Source organism: Protopterus annectens, chromosome 6.part1 (genome assembly GCF_019279795.1).
Source record: "Protopterus annectens isolate FY-2018-M chromosome 6.part1, PAN1.0, whole genome shotgun sequence".
Lineage (NCBI taxonomy): Eukaryota > Metazoa > Chordata > Ceratodontiformes > Protopteridae > Protopterus > Protopterus annectens.
This window is the reverse complement of record NC_056738.1, coordinates 194779703-194805878: the sequence shown is the minus strand read 5'-3', so window position 1 is coordinate 194805878 and position 26176 is coordinate 194779703. Positions and strand designations below refer to the sequence as shown.

General features: G+C 40.2%; 1 protein-coding gene across 3 annotated transcripts in view; it reads right to left on the bottom strand.

Moving 5' to 3' along the window:
- The window catches only part of ANXA6 (annexin A6), a 779963-nt gene that overhangs the window by 195860 nt on the left and 557927 nt on the right, over positions 1-26176 (bottom strand). For all 3 annotated transcript variants that reach the window (XM_044075649.1, XM_044075650.1, XM_044075651.1), the window contains exons 19-20: positions 6825-6904; positions 334-387 (exon numbers count right to left, since the gene is read on the bottom strand). In XM_044075649.1, the coding sequence (XP_043931584.1) occupies positions 334-387; positions 6825-6904 (134 nt within the window). The remainder of the gene's footprint in view (positions 1-333; positions 388-6824; positions 6905-26176) is intronic.

The window sequence follows — 26176 nt, the reverse complement described above, 5'->3', positions numbered from 1 at the left end:
GTGTAACAAAGCCTTCCCCAGCTCCTGAACCTGACACTGCATACAAGCCAGTAATCACGTTACTGGAGTGTCTGCACACTTGCACATTTGTACTGACTTTTGTGTCCAGAAGTGGCAGAAAAGTTCTCTGCGGTATTCTACATGTGGTCATATGAAATGTCTTTCAAAATGAGAAGAGTAACATTCAAAACTTTTTTCATTGAAAGAGCTATATATACTTCACAATGTACGCTTCAAGGCCATGCATTTTGAAACAAGCACATACATTGTATCAATTGCAAATAACTACACTGATATTACAACTTGATTAAGTATAGTGTGAGAGAATGTTACCCGGGCATCTTCTTTGGCTCTTTCTGCATCAGCATCCCCATCTTCACGATTTCCCTTAAAAAAAATAAATAAAGTTCAGAAGATCCCTTATAGTATAACAAGTCATCATCTTTCTAGTCATACTATTTGAACACCACAACCAGAATATAAACAAGAGCTCTGCCTACTGAAAACAGCTGGTTATTTTTTTTTTTACTCCCAAAATAAATAAATAAACAAATAAATTAATAAAATACAATATAATATGTAAGTTGTGTAATTATTACTTTGTGTGATATGGCGACAGTCATTTTTTTATCTTTTTGATGTGGTTCAAAATTGCAGTGAGCAAAGAAGAAAACTGCTTTAAAAGCTACTTCAAGCCTCATCTCATCAAAATTTTTAAGCAGTGTTTCGGAAACCATACCATTTTTATGCATAATATAGACACACAACATAAACCACTTCTACCTTGCAAAGTACTGTAAAGCTGTCTGAGTAATATACTTGTCAGGTGAGATGTGAACACACACTAGCATAGCAAGGAAAAGAAAGTACATTATTATAGGTTCATAGGTAAGTACTAGGCTGGCTGACCTTGTGGGCCATTTTAATCCTAGCCAGTTTCCTTTTTGAATGAGCCTATCTTGTTTGGAGTTGGATTGACCTTACCCATTTAAGAAATATCCTTAGGCACAGGGGTGTACTGTATGGGAAGATACACTGACTGCCCTTTAATTAGGGAGAAATCCTAGATTAAAACTCGTTATCCCTATCCTGTGAATTTTGTCAGTGCTGAATGGCTATAGTATCGTTTTGGCAAAACCATCTGTAAGCAGGCCTTTTTGTCAAACTCAGTTAATTAGACAAGGGGAAATGTGCTGTTTCACCAAAATCTGCTTGAAGTTCTCCTTTCCCTCAACAACCCTACAAATTATAGTTAACTAGTAGGAGAAGGGGAAGCAGAACCCCACCATGTGGGCAGCATAGCAGTGAAGCCTACTATTGAATAAAATATTACACCCTCTGATTAATTCCTGCTGAAAGCTGTTTTTTTATTATTGCACAAATGCTCATAGACAGTACGGTCTGTAAACTGACTTTCAGAGCAGTACTCTATACCAAGTGATGCATAATAATTTCACTTGCAGATGGAGCAATGTAGACAAGGTAGATCATTGCCTGTCAAACAAAATGTAGAAACAGTGAAAGGGAATGTTTTTATACCTGCTATGCAGAATGATTAACAAGTGAACATGAAATGTCCTTTTCAGGTAAACAGATTTGTTCTGACTTGATTGTGATATGACAGCCATCACACTTGTTTGACATAGTTAAGTATCTGTATTAAAAGTTTTTGCTTTTAAATACTGAAAATGTGAAAATTACAAAGCTTGACCACCATCTGTAATGTAGCATCACAATTCTTGTACTTGTCAGTATTTATAATATAAGAATCCAGGAAAAAGTTCTAAACCAAGAAATGCAACAAATCCAAAGCTGAGAGGAAAACGAACCAGTCCAACAATAGCTTGCTCAAATCTTTTATTCAAAAATGAAAGGAAAAATATAATCAAGCGCTTTTGCCTGGTATTTACCCAGGCGAAAGTGCTTGATTATATAATAAAAGTTTTGAGCGAGCTATTGTTGGACTGGTTCGTTTTCCTCTCAGCTTTGGATTTGTTGCATTTATAACATAAGACTGCAGTACCCCACCTCAAGAAGATAATAAAGTATGCATATCTGATGTGGAAGGTATTTTCATAAATTATATGTTATTGTTTCCAGTGCCTGGGTTTTGGACAGTTCTCCAAATCACACTTAAAGGAAAAATACTGCTTCCATCCAAAGTCACATATAACATAAACTATCTTTTAGATGTTAGAATTTAGAAAAAAGAACACATTGGAAAGGACCTGTCTCACCATCTTCTAACATCTTAATGTAAAAACTTCGAGACTTTTAAAATAATTGACAAACAGGAATCCGTAAAGCAATCCACACAACATTTAATTTCCAATGAATAGTTCAGAAACACTTTCTGCTGTGTAAGTCCACTTTGTCTACTTATATAAAACTCATCTTCCTTACTTGTCTATCATTTGACAAATTATCTCTCAGTTACGAGTAAATTCAATAGGGTACATCGATTTTGAGAGTACTTTGATCAAACATGTTTTCTAGATGAATAATCTGAATAAAAGCTGCATTCAGTCAAAAAATGAAGTTTTCTGTAAGGGAAAATCTTCTTGTATCCTTCAAAAAATAGCTACCTCCAAGGTACACTGTACCTCTGAGGAAAGGAGAAATTTCCTCAGTGTAGCAATTTGGAATCTCATCAAAAAGTAGGTGAATGGCTTTGTTCACTGAAATACATGCCAGAAAGTCAGACTATTTCCAGTTCAACTATTTGTGAACCAGCGATTATGTTTGGTGAACTGTTCTTTCTCGAACTATATATGCTGTTTCTATGAGTCTTTTTATTTGCGACATGACTTAGGAATGATTAAATTTAGTAAATGAGACAGGAAGGACACAATCCCCAGACAACTCAGACAAAGACAGTAACACCATGGTCATGCAATTGAGGGGACGAGGCAAAGAATCCACAAATGAAAACATCCATTTCTGCATCACATTTGCAGCACCTCTCTGTAATAAAAAATGAATAAAAAATAACAGTAATAGCAATTAAAACTAACTTTCATAGGTGTAATTAGTAATCCAAATTGGATAGAAATGTGTACATGTGAGCAATTTGAAGAATTTCAATGTGTCAGACAAACCTCTGAACTACTTCAGTCTTGCTCTGTCTCATTGTATATCAGCAGTTCCTTTACTGGCTTATATCCAGCTCTTAATTAGTAATCCTACTGTTAAAGACATATCTTTTCCCTTGCTCCTTCCATGTTGTTAGAGGAAAGGCTACTGACCAGCGCTAACCTAATTATTACTGGATTTGAAGTATCTGACCACTAAATAAAAGCCAGGTTAAGGTATGTAACTCCCAAATTACTCTGTTAGGTAATAAGCGCAATGTTTCCTTCATGAATCTATGTTGTCTGCTATCAGTGAGTGCAGTGGCCAAAGTGGCCAACAGAGGCAATACCAGAATAATAATACCTTTCTGCCAAATATTTTCCAAACAAATTCCTTAAACTGAGTGGTTAGCTACAGTTTCTCGATGTCTCTGCTGCCAGTCATGTAGACAGTGGCAATATCTACTTCTTAGTCTACAAGGACTACACAGTGCGTGCAAGTACATTTTAGAGTCCCAGCACATTCTAAGGCCAATTCTAAGCCCTTCGTAGGATCTTCATAATTTTAGAAAAGTTTCTGTTCTAAAAGACCTCAACTTAGCTTTGTTTTGTTACTCATTTTTTGAGTCAGTTGACTGCTACACCATGGTTTCTAGCACATAATTTGAAACAATAACTCAGAGATGAGTGTTAATTCACCCTGGCAGAGTATGGACATCCTTTATGAGACAGGAACAGCGATAGCCTGCTTTATGATGTTGCGGCTTGGTGCAAACAGATGTTGTCAAGGAAGCGGTAACTATATATTGGCATTACCTGTAGGTGATGTGAAGGTGTGGTGTTGATTGGGTCTAATCTGGAGCAGGTGTAGACTTCCTTGCAAGCAGAATTTGTAGAAATTCAATTACAACTGACCAAACATTTTGAGCATTAGTAAAATTAATATAAATACAATTAAAAGATAACAAATACCTTTTTATTGATAAAATAGGATAAAATGACAGTTTTAAATGACTGGAAAACAGAACAGACTGCCTAGTTTAATTCTTTAATGGGAACATTTAATACAGGTTTGACTTTCTCCAGTCATTTATCAGATCAGGTCAATTAAAGAAGATTAAAGAGGTCTATGATACAGTAAATGAAAATGTATTCAATTCATTAATGCTGAAATATTCTGGGGTACAAATTAATTGTATCTTTTTAAATAAAATAGTATTCAGATATGTAATAAGCACAATGATGTGAGGCTTACATATTACATGCCAAGAGAAAAGCTTCTGTATTTGTTTTTTTAACATTATTTCGTAAGCTGTTCTACATAATTTAAAACTATTAATAAATAAAACTGAAAAAGTATGTCGTTTAGCTGTATTAAAAAAATATTTTACAGAAAATATCTGAGTAACATAAAGTCATTTGAATAGAGACATTTTAAATACCTGCGGACATATTAGAAAATTTTGAGTTTTTGTAGTATAATTTTATTATTACATGGTTTTACTAATTTTGATTTACCTTTTAAGCATTTTAACAGCATACATGGTGTATTCTTATCTACATGCATATGTAAGAGCTGTTTAATTTATTTTAATATTTGTTGTGGTGTATAGGGATTCTTATTTAACTTACTGGTTTAAAAAGGAACACATTTACATGACTTTTGAAAAAAAATAAATACATAAATAAAAAGAAAATAAATAGAACATGACAGAAACTAATAACCAAATTCCAACAGAATTGATCTCAGATTGTTTGCCCTGATTTTGAAAGACTTCCTCTCAGCTTAAGTGACTTAATTTGGTGCAAGACTTATCAGTAAACATGTTTACACTAGGGGTCAGATGCCAAACGATCTGTTCTAGTGTAAGTGGTCAGTTACACTAAGAACAAGTCTTTTGGAATTGGGTGTTAAGTGTACATATCTTGCATCAGCGAAAGTTGAAACTTTTACAGGGAAAGCATCGCGGTAGAAGGAAATAAGGAATGACTGATCTGCTAAGATACTGTAGGCTCCTGTGTACCAGTGCATAACACAAACAGCTGACCACCAATAATTAGTTGTCAGCACAGGATGGTTAATCAGTAAGAGTAGAGAGTTGAGTAACAGCTTAATATAATTTACGTGGTCATAATCTTAGATTGCTAATCATATTTCAAACTTTAATGTGAGGAAAATCCTGCGCTTTTTGTCCATCACTGTGATATTTTCTGGCTGCTGCTATGAGATCTGTAGCACTTTCAGCTGGGCCTAATGATGGCTAAAGGATAAGTCTTCATCCAACCCAACTTCAGTGGTTTGTATTCTCAGGCAGTTTAGGGCTAGCCATTATATCAGTGGCATAATACAAGTATCTTTGTGATTTCTATTTTAACATTTAAGCCATGGTTTGTATCTTTAGAGAGGTAACAGATTGTACTCCAAGCTTCAGATGGTCACTACCATGGTTTCTGCTTCCTTTCTTAACCCACCGTAGGAAAGACCCAGTCTTTAGCTGCTTGATTTTTTTTCTCATTCTTGGTTAATCTTCTGACGTAAGCTCACACCATAATTATGTGGCGTAACAAAACATATGGGATGTGAACCATCCAACTCCACTGTAAATACCAAGAAGTGCTCTGTGAAAGTATTGCCTTCCTTAAAACATCTTGTCCTTCTACATTTATTAGTCATTCTGTTCAGCAAACCTTTTCTCACTGGTTTAATGTGACTCTTTCCTGTTCTCCTGGGAACTCGGTTATCACCAGATCTGTCATTACTTTCACCATCATGATAATAAGGATACCTTCCAATGACTTTGTTTTTGTACACTTCTCCCTTGTACTATGACTTGTGGCTTTCACAGTGTCTTGACTTTACTCTCTTTCAGCCTTTTAAAACTGTATTAAAGCAGTACTGAGTAATCTGTGGTGGTACAGTGGTAGCGTTGTTACCTCACAATAAGAGGTTCTCTCGTTCGATTCTCGGCTGGAGTGCGGGGAGTGCCTTCTGTGTGGAGTCTGCATGTCCTCCCCGCGGTTGGGTGGGCATTCGAAAGACATGCATAAAAGGGCGTGCCTTCATTGAAGGTTGAATGTCAAGCTGGCACCTCGGCGTTCATCAAAATCTACTGCCAATCATTAGCGGACTGGAGTTCCGCTGTGGCAACCCCTAACCGGGAAAAGCTGAAAGACAACAACAACATTTAAGCAGTACTGAAAAGGTAATCTTATACTTCCAGGATAATTTATGTCAGGAGAAAGCTGTAGTACTAGTAGTCTATAATACCTTGTGTTATGTAGTTTTCAGTAACTAGCCAGACTGCACAAACTGACCTTTGGAATTGTAAAATGAAAAGATTGTGGAGTGCCTTTCAAGCAGCATAGACTTCCTTTCAATCACACTGGTAGGTATTATTCTCAAGCTGGAATCTCTCAAATATAGTCCTAAACCATGGCTTGATTATAATTTAATGTACATCTAAATCCCCTGTATTTTCTTAAGCAAGACATATAATAACAGAAGTATTTCTTGTGATTTTTATACCCTGCTAAGGGCCTGACAGTAAACTATATCAAGAAAACAACAGCAGTAATAGTAATAGTAATAATAATAATAGTAATAATAATAATAATAATAATAATAATAATAATAATAATAATAATAACAGTAACTTGTTTTATTTGAATTACAACTGAATTCCTTCTCAACTTTGAAGAAATAGTCACATGACCAAAAGCACCAAAATCTTAAGAGTTTAAGTAGGTACATACCTGTGAAAGAGAGACCAAAATCTTTCTAAAGTGGCCAGATGTATCAGACTTGATGTGGTCTTCAAGTGACTTGTGATAGGCTATGTTGTGGAAAAAAAGAACACAATAAAACACTTATGTCTGATAAGCTCGACAGTTTAATTATGTACATTTCTCATGCATAATACTCCATTACCAACAGCCGATGAATAACAGCAGACATATTGCAGCAGAGGAACAAAAACTCAAATATCAAAATCCCTTTCCTATGAAATGATTCTTCAGCATTCAGGAACTAATCATACAGTACTGCCAATTATTTGTGAAGAAGACATTATGCCAACATAATCACTCTGTCTGAGACCTGGCTTAAACCACACAACTCTGACAAAGAATTCATCTCCCCAGGATACAACATTCTCCACCTAGACAGAACCCATAAGAAAGGAGGTGGTGTTGCTATTCTGTATTCCAATCACCTAACACTAACCTCCCATCCAATCCACCTCCCTCCTTCATCCCAGCTGAGCTTCTAATAGCCAACCCAATCCTCACAAAACCATAACAGTAGCTGCCATCTACATACCACCTGGTGACAACATACCCATACTAGAACAGATTCTAAACGGGTTATCTGACCATATCCCCAATGAAACCATTACACTGGATGATGTTAATATCAATTGGCTTACCCTTACCAGTAACTCACCTTCCACCAGCATAAACCTCTATGGTTTCACTCAGCTCATCTCCTCTCCCACATTCCTTAAGAAATCCTCCAACTCTAGCTCCATCATTGACTGGATCCTCGTTACCAATCCCAACCTCTACCCTCACACTGAAACACTACATGATTCCATAAGTGATCACTGCTCCATACAAACCCTCCGAATCCCTCCCATTCCCAAACCCCACAAATATAAAGAATCCCGAAAACTATCTACTTTTAGCCATGACACATTTAATTACACCCTTTCTCAAATAAACTGGACCTCCCTCTTTACATTACCCCTTGATGATGCTATCTCATTCTTTAACTCCACTTTCCTCAACATACTCATTTCCCTTGCCCCTCCACATAATGTCAAAGTCAAATCCCACAACTCCCCCTGGCTAACACACACAACCCATACTCTCATACAAAAAAGAGACTACGTGGGGAAACCCTGGTCCAAGACTAAATCTCCATGTCACTTCCAAACCTACAGGGAACTCCGAAATCTCACCAAAAAACAAATTAATCAAGACAAAAAGAATTTCTATCACCAGCCTCAGTCCTCACAATCCAGTAACCCTAAAAAGATATGGAGCACTATCAACCAAATTCTCCAGCCAAGTAATCCATCAACACCCACCCCCTGCCCCAATAACTCAACCCTCGAAACTGCCTCCTCCTTTAACTCCTATTTTGTCAACACAATAAGTCAACTAATGCAGAATTGTCCCCTACACTCACCCCCCGCACATTACGACAACACCTCAAGTTAACTCCCTCCTCTCCCTAAAAACAGTCCCCACAAGCTATATTAAAAATCTCCTCCTCAAGCTCAAACCCTGCACATCAGCAGACAACCTACCATCTCTCTTCCTAAAATATGCTGCACCATCCATAGCATACCCAGTTTCCATCCTAATTAACTGCTCTATCACAGAATCAACTGTTTCAACTCTTTGGAAAAAATTCTATACAATTCCTATACACAAAGGTAGCAATTCCTTAGAACTCTCAAACTTTCGACCAATTGCTATAATTTCTCCCCTCTCCAAAGTCCTAGAACACTTTGTACACAAACAAATCATGGCCCACCTCCTATATCACAACCTGATCACCCCTACCCAACATGGCTTTCATCCACACCACAGCACCTCCACTGCTCTCATCTCCTTCACCAATACCATCTCTTAAGCCAGAGACAACAACAAACTAATTTCTTGTCTATTCTTAGATCTGTCCAAAGCCTTTGACACTGTCTCTCATCCAATCTTTCTCTCAAAACTTTCTCAACTTAACCTTTCCCCAACAATATTTCTTGGTTTACCAACTACCTCTCAGACTGGCACTGATCTGTCAAATGGCTCTCTGCTCTGTCTCCTTTTCTCCCTATTAAAACAGGTGTCCCACAGGGCTCCAAACTTGGACCCCTCCATTTTAACATCTTTACCAATGAATTCCAAAAGTCTTGTCCCCAATCATCCCTCATACAGTACGCAGATGACTCTACCATTATATCTATAGCTGATAACCCAACTGAACTACTAACCCTCACAGAAGCATTATTTAACCACACCAAAACTTGGCTAACTCAACACCATCTCATCCCAAAAAAACAAAACTGCTACTCTTTCTCCCAAAATCCCACTTCTCATTTAAATCCTCCTTCACCATCTCTTCACCAACAACACCATAATAGCACCAGATACCCATACCAAGCTCATCGGAGTAATCATAGACAACAAGCTGAAATTTGACCTTCACATTCACCACAGTATTAAGAAAACCCATAAAAAGCTTGGCCTTCTTTATAGAAAAAAAACATTTCTCACTCCTGAAACTACAATAACTCTAGCCAATGCCTACCTCCTCCTCAACCTCTTCTATAGCGCACAAATCTATACTAACCTCCAGTCTACACTTCTCTCCAAACTTGAATCTAACTACAACAAAGTGGCTAGATTTGCTGCAAACTTACCACCCAAATCTCACCACTGTCTGGCCCTCAAGTCACTACACTGGCTTGAGTTTCCAAACCACCTCAAATTTACCCAACTTCTCACTATCCGCTCCATTCTCAACAAACCATGCTCCTGTCCAAGTCTCTCTTCACTAGTCTCCCTCTACACTCCCACTCAATCACTAAGGAGTTCAGATCAAAATCTGCTACAAATTTACAAATCTAACAAATGTGCAGAACAGAACTTATACAGCTACTCTCCAGCCATCCTCTGGAACAAGCTTCCCTTGACTTTAAGAAGCCTACCCTAGACCCACGCTTTCAAGATCTCTCTTAAACACTACCTTACCCACCTCACAACTTGCCCCTGCAACCTCACCCCTTGAACCTAGTACACATCTTAGTCTCTTCACACCTCTCTCCCTCCCTTCATCAGACTACTTTCCATCTCATCCTCCCTCCCTACTACCTATCAACCCCCCCTTTTCCCCACATGCCTCCTTCCTGCCATCCTTTACATTTATACCTCAAGGCCTGCTCTCTCCTACCTACCTCTTGTCAGTAAGTACATAACTTTTCCTAACTCTTCACAGGCTATCTATTTCATACTAGGACCCTTACAACTGCTAATCCATAAACCTATCAACTCATAATCACCCCTAGACTAACTCTGAAAGCTCCCCCCAAATCCCACTGTTCCTACCCCCCCCCCAACTTATCCTACTTACATCACCCTCAACTACTCTCCATCTGCTCAGGCTCCATTATAACACTAAGCAGCTATCTAACTGTATCTGTGTTAAACTCTCACTTGCCTTCCCTATTTAAATACAATTAACAATCTATTTGTGTATTTAGCAAAATGTATGTTCCACTATTTTTGCATTCTTCTATTGTGTATTGTGTAAATAGCAGGATTGTTTGTATTCTTCTACTGTACATTGGAGCTTTTCTCCCTGGGACTCTGCTGAAAAAGGGCTCTGTCCCAGTCGGACTACCCCGGTCAACAAATGTCAAATAAATAAAATAAATAAATAAAAGACACTGTCTCCCTTGTTGAAGAAAAGGAAATATTAATGGGTATCTCTTTACCAAGTCAATGCAGCTCTTCCCCTGATTGGCATCATCTAGAATCTGTACTGCTACCCACAACTCCATTCTTTGATGAGGTTGAAGTGGAAAGGCTCAACATGTTTTTTGGGAGGTACCCCACAGAGACACAGGGAGACTATCAAACTGCATACAGGCATTGGCCAGAGGTCAGGACTGAATTTTGTACCTTGGATATTACAGGTGAGGATCTAAGCCATTATGCCAGCTGTGTCTATTTCTGCTTTGGGCATAAACTTTAGTGAGCAGTATCCTCTGGATAGAAGAACATGGATCACAGACTGCACACCATGTCAGGGTTAGCCACTCAATGGTATAAAAATTAGCTTTAGGTGATTGGGTCACATTGACTAATGTTGCCAAACATGGGCATGGGTATTTGCTGGTGATGAGCTGTTTTCAGGACCCAGCCTACCCTGACCTATGCCAAGGACCAATGCTAACTTTGGCAGGGGTCTATATGCTTCTAGGGATCAATGAGTGACTGCCATGAAGCCCAGCAGCCTTGGATCAATAAGCTACTGGCTGGCTGGTGTCCAGTTACCCAGCTTGGGTTATCTGTGATAGCTCTGTTGAGTGAAAGCTTGACAATAAACCAGTCAACTTGCTAAACATGAACTAAGGATTACTGCACTAAATATAGCTTCACTGATGGGACAGAGTTTGGAAGTGGATGATATAATGGTAAGAAGTAGGCTGGACATCTTCTGTATCCAGGAAATAAGATGGAAGGGCAGTGCAGCAAAAACACTTGACTTGGGATCTAGAGTCTACTATTCGGGAAGAGGAGGATAGTCTAAAAATGGTGTGAGAATTGTGATGAGGGAGAGGCTTCAGATGGAAGTCAGGAATGTCATCAGAATTAGTGACAGACTCATGGCAATCTTACTCCTGTATAAGGGCAGGGCAGTACTCACAATCTGAACTTGCACACCACAGAAGGGTTGTAATAACTAGGCTAAGAGTGCATTCTGGCAAGAATTGCAGGACTTTTGAGATAAAGCAGGAAAACATGAGTAGGCGTTGATAATAGGAAACCTGCATGCACATATCAATTCAGACAGAACATGCTATAGTGCCCAACACATGGTTCAGCAATAGAGACAGTCATAAGATCAGATCACATACATGAGTCGCTGACATGCAACTCAGATAGTCTCCTTCTTAGTAGGTAAAGGGTGCTGTAGTAGAATCAACAATTGAAAGTCATCTCCAGTGAAACAGAAGGCCCACAGCATAAACCACTGGTTGCCACAGTCATCTGCAAGCAGTGGTCAGGGAAAGCTCTAAAGTTGTAAACAGCTCACGAACACTTACAAACCTCATAACATGAGCAGAAGCTAAGGTTGCAGAAAGATGGGCAAGAAAGTAAAAATCACAAGTGTATTACAAAGGTTGTAAACATTAGCGGGTTCGTCCACTTACATCTGTGAACTTCATCAGATAAAACAAAATGTTACTGTCTTTAATTAAATAGTCTATTTGAAATAGTCCACTTATGCTGTACTGATGAGGTCATAAGAAGGCTGAAACATGCATGTCCATTTATTTAATTTTAAGAAAATGTATTAGGTTTAAGTAACTTTTTAATGCATTTTAGCCTATACTAAACTCGGAAGTGGAACTGACATCACTATTATTTTAAATTCAAAGACTATTTAATTAAAGACAGTAACATTTTGTTTTATAGGGGTGGCTGCGGTGGTGCAGCAGTTAGCATTGCCACCTCACAGTAAGAGGTTCTCTGGTTCGATCCTTGGCTGGGGTGCCTTCTGTGTCGAAGTCTGCATGTCCTCCCTGTGGTCGTGTGGGTTTCCTCCAGGTGCTCCGGTTTCCTCCCACATCCTAAAGACATGCTGTAGGTGGATTGGACACTCTAAACTGGCCCTAGCCATGAGTGTGTGCATGTGTGTGCCTTCTATGGAAGGTTGGGGCCGAGCTGGCAACTCGACACTGTAAAACTCCACTGCCAATCATGAGCAGACAGGTGATCTGCTGTGGCAACCCCTAACCGGGGAAAGCCAAAAGAAGAAGAAGTAACATTTTGTTTTACCTGATGACGTCCACAGATGTACGGGGACACAAGCACTAATAGGGTCATAGATTCAATGGCCTGGAGCCTTTACAAGCCTAGCCCATAGAAGTGCCCTGGCATCTTGCTGTCCGGCATTAGTTCCCAGTGGCTCTATCAAGTAGAGCGACTGGAGTGATCCCTGGGGTGAAATTTCTATTTCCCATCCACTCATCAAGATTTTTCTTGAAGAGGGCCAGTGAGGTGCTCTGCTTGACATGTACAGGAAGTCTATTCCAGAGCATGGGCAGCCTCTGGGTTATGAACCTGTCCCTCCAGTATGTTCTGTAGATTGTGGTAATGAGGTTGAGGTCTCTGGAGCGTGAGGTGCAGAGGGATTGGGATTTCTTTAGATGTCACATTTCTAACAGACCTGGGTCAGACATGGCTTTGTAAGTCAAGCAGAGATTGTCTCTTAGTAGACGATATAAGACAGAGAATAGTTGGTGTTTTTTGAGTCTGTCCGTGTATAACATGTGTTTAAGGCTCAGGATCCTCTTCATGAGGTACTTTTGTGGCCTTTCCAGCTGTTGCATGTGTCTAGTAAGATACATGCCAAATAAGGCATTATACTTGAAGATTGGCCTAATGAGGGAAGAGCAGAGAGAGATGATAACCTCTTTCTTCCTGGATGCAAACCCTTGGAAATGAGATGTGCCACATAGAAGGACTTTCTGACCACAGTGGCAATGTGGTGGTTGAAGGAGAGGTTGCTGTCAATCTGTGTCCCCAGATCTCTTATAACACCTTCAGTGTTCAGTGGGCTTCCATCAATGTGGTAATTAGTGGAAACTGAGTTTTTCCCAAAAGGGGTGATGACGCATTTTTTGGCATTAAGCTTAAGGCCATGGTTTCGACACCAGTCATTGGTCTCAGTGAGGACTTTCTGTAGGATGTCTACATCACTTGGGGAGTTAATAATGGCTTCCAGCTTGCAGTTGTCTGTGAACTTGGTAAGCCAGAGTCCCACCATGTTGACCTGGACTTCTGAGAAGTAGATGCCAAACAGGAGAAGACCCAGGACTGATCCCTTTTAGACTACACTCATGACTGGTCAGCAGTCTGACTTGGAGTCTGCTGCTTTCACACTGTGGGTTCTATCTGTGAGTCAATTTGCAACCCACCTAGTGATGGAGGGGTTGATGCCTAGTTTGGTGAGTTTATCAATAATTCCTGAGTGGGGAATGGTATCAAAATCCTTGGCCAGATCAAGGTAGGCTGTATGAACTGCCTTGCCATCATCCACAGCTCTGGTGACTGACTCAATGAAGTCAACCAGGTTGAGCAGGCATGATCTACCTTTCACAAAACCAAATTGCATGGGATCTAGAGTTTGGAGATTCCCTATATCCTTGTTAATTAGGTCCATGATGATGAGCTCTATAGCCTTACATATTAGACACATCAGGCTAATGGAGCGATAATTCCCAGGGTCTGTAGTCGCTCCCCCTTTATGGAGAGTGATGATTGTAGCAGTGTGCCATTCAGTAGGGACAAAGCCTGAGGTGAGGCTGTGATTGAACAGGGCACACAGATGTGGTGCCAGCTCACTTTGTACTTCATGTAGAACACACCCAGGGATACTGTCGGGTCCCATGGAAGCTGTATTCTTGGCCTTGGACAATGAAGCTTTAACCTGTGCTGCAGTAATGCTGGGTGCCTGGCATTCCTCCGGTATTGTGATTGGTCCTTTGGGGGGGGGTAAAGTTGACACTGAATCTGTTGGCCAGTATGTTGGCAATATCTGTTGGCTCAGTATAGGAGGTACCATTGTGCAGTAACTCAGAGCAAACCTGGGTATTGGTGTGGAGATTTTTGATATAACTATAGAAGGCTTTGTGGTTGTTTTTAGTGTCTGCCGCAATTCTGCCTTCATAGCTGGCTTTAGAGGTTTTGATGAGGCATCTCAAAATTTTGTTTAGGCTAATAAGGGAGTTTTTCCAGTATTGGAACTTCACCTTTTTCTGCAACAGTTTCTTCCTTCTGTTGTAAAGTTTATTGTTTGCAAGGCAAAGACAGAAATATAATAAATCTTTATAACCTTTGTAATAAACTTGTGATTTTTACCGGCTCACCCATCTTTCTGCAGCCTTAGCTTCTGTTTGTCTTATAAAAGGCTCTAAGGTTAACAGAGACTAGGCTATAGACCTGGAAGTTAGCTGGATAGAAAGCACAACAGTTCAAGGAAATAGCAGGACTGTAGCATCATGGAGAAAGAGAAAATTGGAGGAGTTAAAAAGAATGGCATTATCTGAAAACAGCATGTGTGAGGACTATTGACCACATATGTGACTGAGCCAGGAATGGAAATAAAGACAATAATGAAAGCTTGAGATGGAATGCGGAAGTCTAGGAACCCATGAAAAGAAATAAAGGGTTCAGGAAAAACTGTAGGATAGAAAACACAGGCCAGGCTAAGAAGGAATACTGGTTGACTAACAAAGAGGCTAAGAGAGCAGTTGCAATAGCAAAGAACAACATACCAGAGGAACTCTATAGTTGGTACAAAGAAACTATCAGGTTGCAAGGCAATGACAGAAAGATAAAGAAGATAGACTTCACAGACCCTTCATAAGGGATGCCATCAACTATCTGTTCACCAGTCCACAGGATATCAAAGGCAGATGGAAGGAGTACTTTCAGTACCTTGTGAATGATGAAAACCCCACAGAAACTGTACTGCCCCAGCCACAGTCTGCGATGAAAGAAGAGAGGGAAGCCCACCCTAGAAGTAGTAAGGACAGCACTAAGGAAAATGAAGTCAGGGAAAGCAGCAGGCTTACATGAGGTCACAGCAGACATTTATTTTATTTATTCATTGACATTTGATTACTGGGAAACATTTTAAGAACAATAATTTCACACTTCAAAAATAATCAATAAAAAACAATTAAAACATCTACAGTATAAAGAATTATTCTGAATTAGACATAAAGTGAAAACATTGGGTAAGAACTGATACAACTCGTATGACAATAGTTTAATATTTAAATAAATGTTATCCAATTTAGTGAAATTTAAGGTAAGTTAGTATAGTACAAACAGCAATTGCAATATGAAATGGTAGAAAAAAAACAAGGTTATGACATATTTAGATAGCAGACACATTATCTGAAGTAAGGAAGTGAATGAAGAAGGGAGAGTAAGGAAGTGTAAGGTATAAATAGGTACTTGTTCATATTTACAGGTATAGTTTATTCTGGGGTTGAGCCAGAACACAGTCAGAATTTGACTAGGAAGTCTTACAGAATTATTTTAAAGGACTGGTGGGAGGGTATTGATCTGATGGATATAGGCAAGGAGTTCCAGGCCTTAGTAACATGGTACAAATACAGACCATGCCCAGCAGATCTGATAGGTTTGTGAACAGAGAGGAGTTTTTGGTCATGGGATTGTAACAACAGTGGGAACATAATTGTGTAGAATGTTATATAGTGCTTGACAAGCAGATGGATGCTGGATGATTTTACAGATGGTTAAGAAGCTGTGTATATCTTAGTTGATGGGGTAGTTCTAACAGCTTTTTAGTGCCACACAGTGCTAGGTTCTGAAAGGGGTATTTGGGGTATTTGCTGCAAAGTTAAACACTTTATTATAGCATTGTTCAAGTTTTGCTTTTTGCCATGCCTGGAGGTTAGCAAGGATGGGAGTGCCATAAACTAGTGAGGGGGAGAAGGTAAGTAATGGCAGGTGCAGTTTTAGCATTGGTGAGAAGGTCTGTAAAGCATCCCTAGTTTTTGGTGATGTTTTATACAATTTTGTACATGCAGGTCACATTTAAGTTATCATCCACTATCTTCCCTAATAATGTGCTATGAGAAGTGACTTCAATGGTTGTATTATGAGAGAATTTTTTTTCATGAGATAGGTTTTTGAGGAAAAAAATGAAGCATTTTTTTTGGTGGGGTGAGCATGACTTGTTTTCTTAAAGCCAAATTACAATGGTTGTATACGTTTCCTGAATAAATTTTTGGAGATGTGCCAGGTTGTCTGATGTGGATACAAGTGTGGAGTCATTTGCATCTTACATTAGGGAGGCCTGTTGTTTGGATGTATGGAGAGTGTTGGTGAGAATATTAAAGAGGACAGGACCAAGATAGAGCCTTGTGGTGCACCACATATGATTAAGATGTTGGGTGCATTAGGGGAGAAATGGCTGCTGGGGGTGTTTATAGTAGTATGGAGAGAAAGGCATATCACAGATGACTGGAGAATAAGCATACTAGTGCCAAGGTACAACAACAAAGGGGACATTCACTACTGTGGGCAGTACATTGGTATGAATCTCCTGTTAAACTGCATGGAAGTTCTGGAGATGGTGACTGATAAACAAATACACAGTGTAGTAGAAAGTAAGATAGGAGATGAGCAATTTAGATTCAGATCACAATGCAGCAAAAATGACCCAATATTTGCAGTGAGTCAGATAGCTGAGAAGAAACTAAAAATGAGGAAAGAGTCCAACTGGTAATTCTACATTGAGAGAAAGCATATAACAAGGGTCCAAGAAAGCTGATTTGGGCAGTCGTGCAGTGGTTTGAAGTCCTAGAAACATTAGTAGAATTAGTACAGGCTTTATACAGGGACCCAATAATAAAAGTGCAAGCAGTGTTCGGACTTGCAGAGAGGTTCTCAGTGGAAATGGGTGTGCATCAAGGTTTAGTCCTGAGCCCACTGCTGTTCATACCGGTGATGGTATACATTAGCAAGCAGAGACAAGTCAATAAAACTGCTATATGCAGACAATGTGGTGCTACAAGCAGACTTTGGACAAGAACTTCAACAAAGAATAGGGGAATGGAATGGAAAATTTAAGGCACTAGGTTTGAAATGGAGTACAGTAAGACTGTTGTAATGTCAGCAAATGGGAATGTCAGAAGAAGCCAAAAAAGTTCACAGCCGCATGGAGCCACTCAACAAATTAAATTTTTTGAAGAAACAGATCACTGGATTTAATTTGTTGAGTGGCTTTGTGTGGCTGTAAACTTTTTGACATTTTCAAGTTTTAAGTGGGAAATCAGAAGAAGCAGAGAACTGAGATAGAAAGGGAAATAGTGGAAAAAGCTGACAGCTTCAATTACCTGAGAGGAGTGGTTGAGGTGAAGTGAAGTTTGAATGATGAGACCAAGATTAGAATTAGAGGAAATAAAGCCAGCTGGCTCAGAGTATCAGGGTATGATACAAGAATGCCAAAGAAGCTGAAACTTAAGGGGTACAAAACAATGTTTCAACCAGTACTGTCTGTCTGGTTTGGCACAAAAACCTGGACAGTGAAGGCAGAGCAATTGAGGAAACTAGAGGTGATGGAGATGAAGTGCCTGAGATTGATGTCAGGATGCACACTATGGGACAGAAGAAGAAATAAGGGCATCAGAGCAGAAGGTCAAGTAGCAGCAATTGCAGAGGTCTATGAGAACAGATTAGGCAGAAGACAGTCTGCTGAAGAAGATTTGGGACTGACAGGAAAAAGGAAACAATTGTATGAAAAAAGACCTGTGACAGTCAGGCATGACTGTCGAACAAGGTATGAGAGTGGCATTGAATCAAGAGAGATGGTGACAGTTGAAATGACAACTCAACTCCATATAAAAATGATAAAAAAGGAGGTTGTTGATGATGATGATGATGATGATGGTGATCTCATTAGCAGGTCACAGAACTAGTGCATTTCATGATGATGTTACATAAGAAATAATGTTAGAATACCTGTGCCATTTGAATCTAATACTAAAACCTTCATAAAACAATCAATACACCCAATCATTTTAAGAAGGAGATGAAATAGATCTTCCTAGTGTACTGACTTTCAGCAGCAACCATTTTCAAAGGCAGCTTATAAAACATAAGGAAACTGTGAGAAGCAGTACTGTTTCTGGGCAGCAGGTGGTCTAGACTCAGAAGCCACAAAGTCACATGCCCAGGAATGCAGGAACAGTGGAGACTTCCCACATGCTCCTTTTCATCTTTCTAATGTAAAACATATTTAGCACATATGGAAAACATCACAAAAATGCACATTTTACTATTGTCATCATGAGGAAGGTCCATATGCCACCCACTGCCGTGACTATATTTTTCACTATGGTGCCTACTCTGTCATTGTTAGCACTTCTACAGTATGGCATGGACGGTTGTCCAGTGTTGCAGAGTATTTAACTGCTGCATTCAGCAGTTGTGCCTCCCCATTTACTGAACAGATAATAAACAAAATAAAGATGCTTTCCTTCCATCTATGTCCTTTCCTCCCCACTCCTATTTACCACAGTAACACAAGGGCCTAATACTCCAGTACTGGGTCCCCAACCCTCTTACAGTCACAAAAACGTCCCAATCTATCCATGTCTGTTTCATTAAATGAAGAAAAATATCCACTGATTTTTATAAATGTCTTCCTTCTACTACCTCTAGGAGATTAATTCCTTAAATGTCACCTTCTCTCTCTCTCTCTCAACATCCATGCTGCATGATCCACTTTACAATATTTTTTTAAGCATCAATATACATGGCTGCTAATGAAGTCATCCCACTCTCTCATCTTACTATCCCAGCACATACCCCCTTTTCACATGTGTTTATCACTGAGAGCTGTAAGATAACCCTTGAGTCTAGACCATGACAATGACTTTACCCTTTTGGGACAAAACATGTACTGAAGAAAGATGCAGAATGTGGGCCACTTGAGGTTGTCATTTCAATGACATCTAATGGGATTTTCAAAAATTGCCAGAAGCTGCACATTTATTAGAATTATTGCATCAACAGATTAACACACCTACCGCATGCACTCTGCAGTAGTCATTGAATTCTGACTTTAAATGTGATTTCATATAAAGACTGCAATATACTTTTGTTGAAGTATTTCAGGAAGGTCTAAAATCAACATGCAAAAGGTATGTGATGTATTAATTGCAAGAGCTTTGCTTAAAGTGCTTCCAAGATTGGAAGCCATATGATATGTATCGTCTTACATTAACTCACAGTTTTAAAGACAGACAGCACAACGTCCATCTCCATTTCTTTAAAAGTTTAGTAGGATATTATGCTAAAACTGTTTATTAATTAGACAAGGTAGGTTATACTTATTAAAACAGATATATGTAATACCACATCTCTAACTCTTCTAGCATGTGATGTGCATCTAGAAAAAGATTCAGCAGAATATGCTGAATCTCCAGACATAAGCCCAGTTATAGAAAGGTTACCACTTCCTGGGCACAGGAGGTATATATGCCGCAGTAACCATGGTATTGCCACATGAATCGTTACAGCAGAGCTTTGGATTGCCAATGTGGCCATGCTAAATGCTAATGAGACATTCTGAAGGAGAGGTATATACTAATTAGCCATGTGATTTCCCTCTGACCTGCCTGCAGGAAGACATTTACGCAGACAAATGATAGACTACGTAACTAGCATGGCTGCTTCTGGCTGCTCACAGTAAAATTATGTTCATCCGTTGTGTCGAGGTAAGTGCTGATGAGTTTAGAGGTCAGGTAGTTTGTTATGGGGTGTGCAAGTGTGTGTATGTGAGGGGCTCCATATGTGAGTGTGTGTGTGTGTGTGTGTGTGTGTGTGTGTGTGTGTGTGTGTGTGTGTGTGTGTGTGTTGGGGTGCCTGTCATACTTCCATACACCCTAGACTAAAGAACAAAACCAGAAATATTGGGTTGGAGAACCACTAGTCACAGGAATAACTTTTCAGATATGGGTCAGGGGAAACACTAGCCATCAGCTTAACTCTTCAAATGGGCCAAATGAACACTAGATACCTGGGATACTCCTGATAGCATGCCTTGAAGACACCTAATTAAAAAAAAAAACTGCTGTGTAGAACCACTAACCACAAAGAATACTATTGCAAGCAGCATGTCTTAGAAGTACTAAAATGAGTTCCAGCTCTGCACCCTCCCATTTCCCTACAGAGGGCGTTATCCCTCTGTATCAACACAAGACATCAGGAATGCCATGAACAAAAAACAGAATTGGGGGAAAGCATTCAAGCCCTGCAATCTTTCTACAGTCAACCTCAGCACTAACCCTCTACACCAACCGATAAGTTAGAACAGCAGTGTTTTTCAAAATATATCGAGGATGTCTGGCATTATTCAATGCCTTCAACAGTTTGTGATGTATGAGGGAAAGAGACAGGAAACAGTAGGCATAACTGTCAAACTTGTAGTGCAAGAAATCAAGACAGAGCTAAAAATCAGAGACAGATTTGAATTATGCCTCCTACAAACTTAGAAAGTTATGAGTGTAACAGCTTTTGTACTACCATAGAATTATTCAAGGATAGGAAGTTCAGCTCTTAGCCCACTGTTGTTCAAACTGGTAAGTGACTACATCAGTAAACAGGTTGGTGGGGACAGATTTGCAAAACTGCTGTATTCAGGCTCTGAACAAGCACTTCAGTAGATGATAGGGAATGGAATGCAAAACTGAAGGCACATGGCATAAAACTGAATACAGATGTCTGCCTGGGATGACATGATTGACAGACGTCGATGCTTTGCCAGAGATGGCCTGCATCTGTCACCCCTGGGCTTCCAGATACTGTCCAAGGCTCTTGCAACCCCTATAGTGGCTTTTTTAGGTGGTGTTCCAAAGATCAAATTACCACCATACCAGCTACAAACAAATGCAATCTGAGGGTCATGCTGCTCAATGCTAGAAGTCTAACTCTCAAAATGCACTCGCTCGAAGCACTCCTTAAAATAGAGAACATTGACATATGTGCTGTAACAGAGACCTGGTTCAAGGCAGCAGAAAGCACCCCTGCACTACCAGGCTATAACTCATTCCACACCTTTCAGCCCTAGAACTTGGACAGAAGCTCCAAAGGCAGTGGTGTTTCCATATTCATAAAGGATGTGCACAGCTCCAGACTGGTAGCTCAACATAATGCCTCTGAGATACTTCACGTGCAGCTAACACTGACTAAGACAGCGATTCAGGTCATAGCCTGCTATAGGTCCCCAACCATGTCCCAAGACGCACACTCCATGTTCCTAAGCACCCTGGAGAATATTAGGGTCCAACCTAACATTCTCATACTGGGTGACTTCAACTACCCCTCCATTAACTGATAAAACTACTCATGGACCAATACACCTGTCCATCGCTTCCCGGAATTCATTAATGCCGATGCCCTGAACCAGCTCGTTCTTACCCCCACTAGAGGTAGCAACTTCCTTGACTTGGTCATTACTAACATGGGTGACCATTGCTCTACACCAACAGTCAACTCCTCCCAGGTTAGATCTGACCACAAACTAATCACCTTGGAAATCCACATCCATCCCACTCACCCGCCACAAAGGTAGTCACCATGAAAAACCTTCTCCAAAGCTAACTTTGGCCTCCTAAAAACAGAGGTGGCTAACTTCACAGCACCCATGCAAATGGAGAATAGTTGAATGACCACCGAATCATACACCAATGCACTGTATGAACACATATACAAATGCATGGATCCCGCCATACCCAATAGAACCAAGACGCTGTCCTCCAAAAAAAGGAAGCCAATCTGGTGGTCCCCTGCCTTAACTCTACAACAGAAGGAGGAAACTGATGTGGAATAAGGTGAAGTCCCAAGACTGGAAAAACTCCCTTATCAGCCTCAACAAAAGTTGAGATCCCTCATCAAATCCTCTAAAGCTAGCTATGAAAACAAAATTGCAGCAGATAGTAAAGACAACGACAAGGCCTTCTATAGTTATGTAAAGAACCTCCACGGCAATACCCAGATTTGGTCTGAGCTACTGCACAATAGTACCTGTTATACCAAGCCAAAAGATATTGCCAATATACTGGCCGACAGATTCAGTGCCAACTTCACTGCTCTCCCCCCAAAGGACCAATCACAATACCAGCAGATTGCCAGGCACCCAGTTTTACTGCTGCAAAGATTAAAACAGCACTGTCCGAGGGCATGAATACGGCTTCTATGGGACCTGACAATATCCCTGGCTGTGTTCTACATTAACTACAGAGTGAACCTGCACCTCACCTGTGTGCCCTGTTCAATCACAACCTCACCTCAGGCCTTGTCCCTACCGAATGGCACACTGCTACATTCATCCCTGTCCACAAAGGAGGAGTGAGTACAGATCCTGGGAATTATCGCCCCATTAGCCTGATGAGTCTGATATGCAAGGCTATGGAACGCATCATCATGGACCTAATAAACAAGGATATATATGAATCCTCAAACTCTGGATCCTACACAGTTTGGTTTTGTGAAGGGTAGATCATGCCTGCTCAACTTGGTCAACTTCTATGAGTCAGTCACCAGAGCTGTGGATGAAGGCAAGGTGGTTCATACAACCTACCTTGATCTGGCCAAGGCCTCTGATACCATATCCCATTCAGGAGTCATAGAAAAACTCACTAAGCTGGGCATCATCCCCTATATCACTAGGTGGGTTGCAAACTGGCTCACAGATACAACCAACAGTGTGAAAGTAGCTGACTCCAAGTCAGACTGCTGACCAGTCATGAATGGAGTCCCACAGTGTTCCTGGGTCCTCTGTTGTTTGGTATCTACTTCTCTGAAGTCCAGGCCAACACGAAGGGACTCTGGCTGACAAAGTTCACAGACAATTGCAAGTTGGGAGCTATTATTAACTCCCCAGGTGATGCTGACATCCTACAGAAAGGCCTCACTGAGACCAAAGACTGGTGTCAGAATCATGGCTTTAAGCTCAATGCCAAAAAATGTGTCATCACCCCCCTTGGGATAAACACGGTTCCCTTGAATTACCACATTGATGGTAGTCCACTGAACACAGAAAGTTTTATAAGAGATCTGGGAACACAGGTTGAGAGCAACCTCTCTTTTGACGACCACATTGCCACTGTGGTCAGAAAGTCCTTCTATGTGGTACATCTCATTACTAAGAGTTTTGCATCCAGTAAGAAAGAGGTCACTGTCTCCCTCTGCTCTTCCCTCATTAGGACAATAATCGAGTACAATGCCCCATTTGGCATGTACCTCACTAGATACCTGCAACAACTGGAGAGGCCACAAAAGTACTTCACAAAGAGGATCCTAGGCCTTAAACACTTGTCCTGTATGGACAGACTCAAAAAACTCCAACTATTCGCTGTCTCATATCGCCTACTTAGAGGCGATCTCTGCTTGACTTACAAATCCATGTCTGACCCAGCTCTATTAGAAATGCTACATCTAAAGAAATCTCAATCTCTAGCACCACACGCTCCAGAGACCTCAACCTCATTACCACAATCAACAGAACATGCTGGAGGGACAGTTTTATAACCCAGAGACTGCCCATGCTATGGAATAGATTTCCCATACATGTCAAGCAGAGCACCTCACTAGCCCTCTTCAAGAGAAACCTTGATGAGTGGATGGGAAATAGAAAATTCACCCCTGGGATCATTCCAGTGGCTCTACTCAATAGAGGCACTAGGAACTAAGGTCACAATGCCAGGGTAATCCTATGGGCTAGGCTTGTAAAGGCTCCAGGGCCATTAGCCTAGTACACACCTATGAACCTATGATAACACAATTGTAATGACAGCAAATGGCAGGAATTAGAAGAAGATGAGAACTGAGATAGAAGGGAAGAGAGTGGAACAGGCTAGCAGCTTCAAATATCGGGGGATGGTCGAGGAGAAGGGAAGTCTGAATGAGGAGGTCAAAGCTAGAATCAGAGGTGATACAGTCTGTACAAAATGTCAGGGGCAGTGTATGACAGAAGAATGGGAAAGAAGCTGAAAAGTATATAGTACAGAAACCTGAGCAGTGAAGGCTGTGCAGTTGAAGAAGCTAGAGGTGATGGAGGTGAACTGCCTGAGATGGGTGAAAAGATGCAAACTGTGGGACAGACCAAGAAATTATGACATTAGAGGAGAAGCCTAATTAGCTCCAACTGCAGAAAGGGTCAAGGAAAACAGATTATGGTGGTTGGACACATATGCAGGAAAGCAGACAACAATCTGTTGAAGAAAATTTGGGACAGACATTAAGAAGGGAGGGCATCCAACAAAGAGTTGAATAGATTGTGGGAGAAAAGACCTGCAACAGTCAGGCATGACTGCTGAAGAACATAGGAGAGGGGCACTGAATTCAGAGAGATGATGACAGTTGATGTGACACCTGACCCCTGAGAATAAAATGGCAAAAAGGGAGTTGATGGTGATGAAATGGGAAATTCTACTGTCTGGCATTAATGACTGACTGAAACCATCCATGATTTTTGAGGATAAGGAAAAGAAGACATAAGGGATCTCTCACAACACAGTGACAGGTGTGTGTGTGTGTGTGTGTGTGTGTGTGTGTGTGTGTGTGTGTGTGTGTGTGTGTGTGTGTGTGTGTGTGTGTGTGTGTGTGTGTGTGTGTGTGTGTGTGTATGAGGGGGTTGTCTGTGCTAATACAATAATGCCCTGCCAATGTTTAGTTCCATAAGAAAGTATTGATCTGCATTTACAGTAGTTAACAATGATTCAGAGATATGTGTATTAGTCAATAATGAGGTCTTTCCTCACTGCATCTAAAGTGTCTCTAAATCACAAGTTACGCATCGTGGAAATAAAACCTTTTTACCATAGCCCTTAATGTGAGAGATGTAATTCTTTCTGAATCCCCAGGTTAATTCACTACATTGTTTTGAACATTTTAAGTACCATTTCCTTCTGTATACTATGTACAGTCTTACGTCTCTGCAGTTTCTTGTCGAGTCTTTCATATCTTAAATGTTGGAGATCAGCTGGCCTCTCTTTTGTGGGAGTACAGTGGTTGCATTAACCTGTAAGACTTCTGTGGGAGGCTAGAAGCTTTAAAGGCTCCATCTTGTATAAGCGAGTGACAAATGCCCAATGCATGTCATATAGGTGTACATGGCATGCACACAGGTTATGGCATGGTTCATCGCTGCTGGTCATTGGCCATTTCATGCTATTCCCCAACACCCAGTCTAATCCTTCAGGTGCACAAGGCCCATTCCCAAACCCAGGCCATTGGAGTCCAAAATGAATACCTTTCCCCTGCACCAGTAAACTACATTAGTGCACTTTAGTTTTATTATGAGCCACTTCATATATGCACTTCAGCTGTCAGCATCTTATTACCATTTCAATTACATCTGAAAATGAACAGTTGTTTACTTGGTACATCTTTAAAATAAAATTAACATCTAAATATACATTTGATTATTAATCATTAAATTAGATACTTTCATCTGGTAACAACTAAGCAAATATGCATTCAGTGTGTTAATAACAACTTAAGTTAAATTCAGCTAGTTAATGACAGTGACCATTTCTTTGGTCAACAACTGAATATGGTACTTTTAGTTCCTTTTATTTAATTCTTCAGCATGGATGGGAAAAATAGCTTCACTTCTCTGAGTAACGAGGATATTACTGACACCACATAATTCTGTTTCCCCAAATAACCATGCATATTTTATCATATCAGTCTATCAGGAAGTGTTTAGTCCATATGATACTATCTTTGTGGAATATATTACTTAAAATTGAAACACTGAAGGGAAC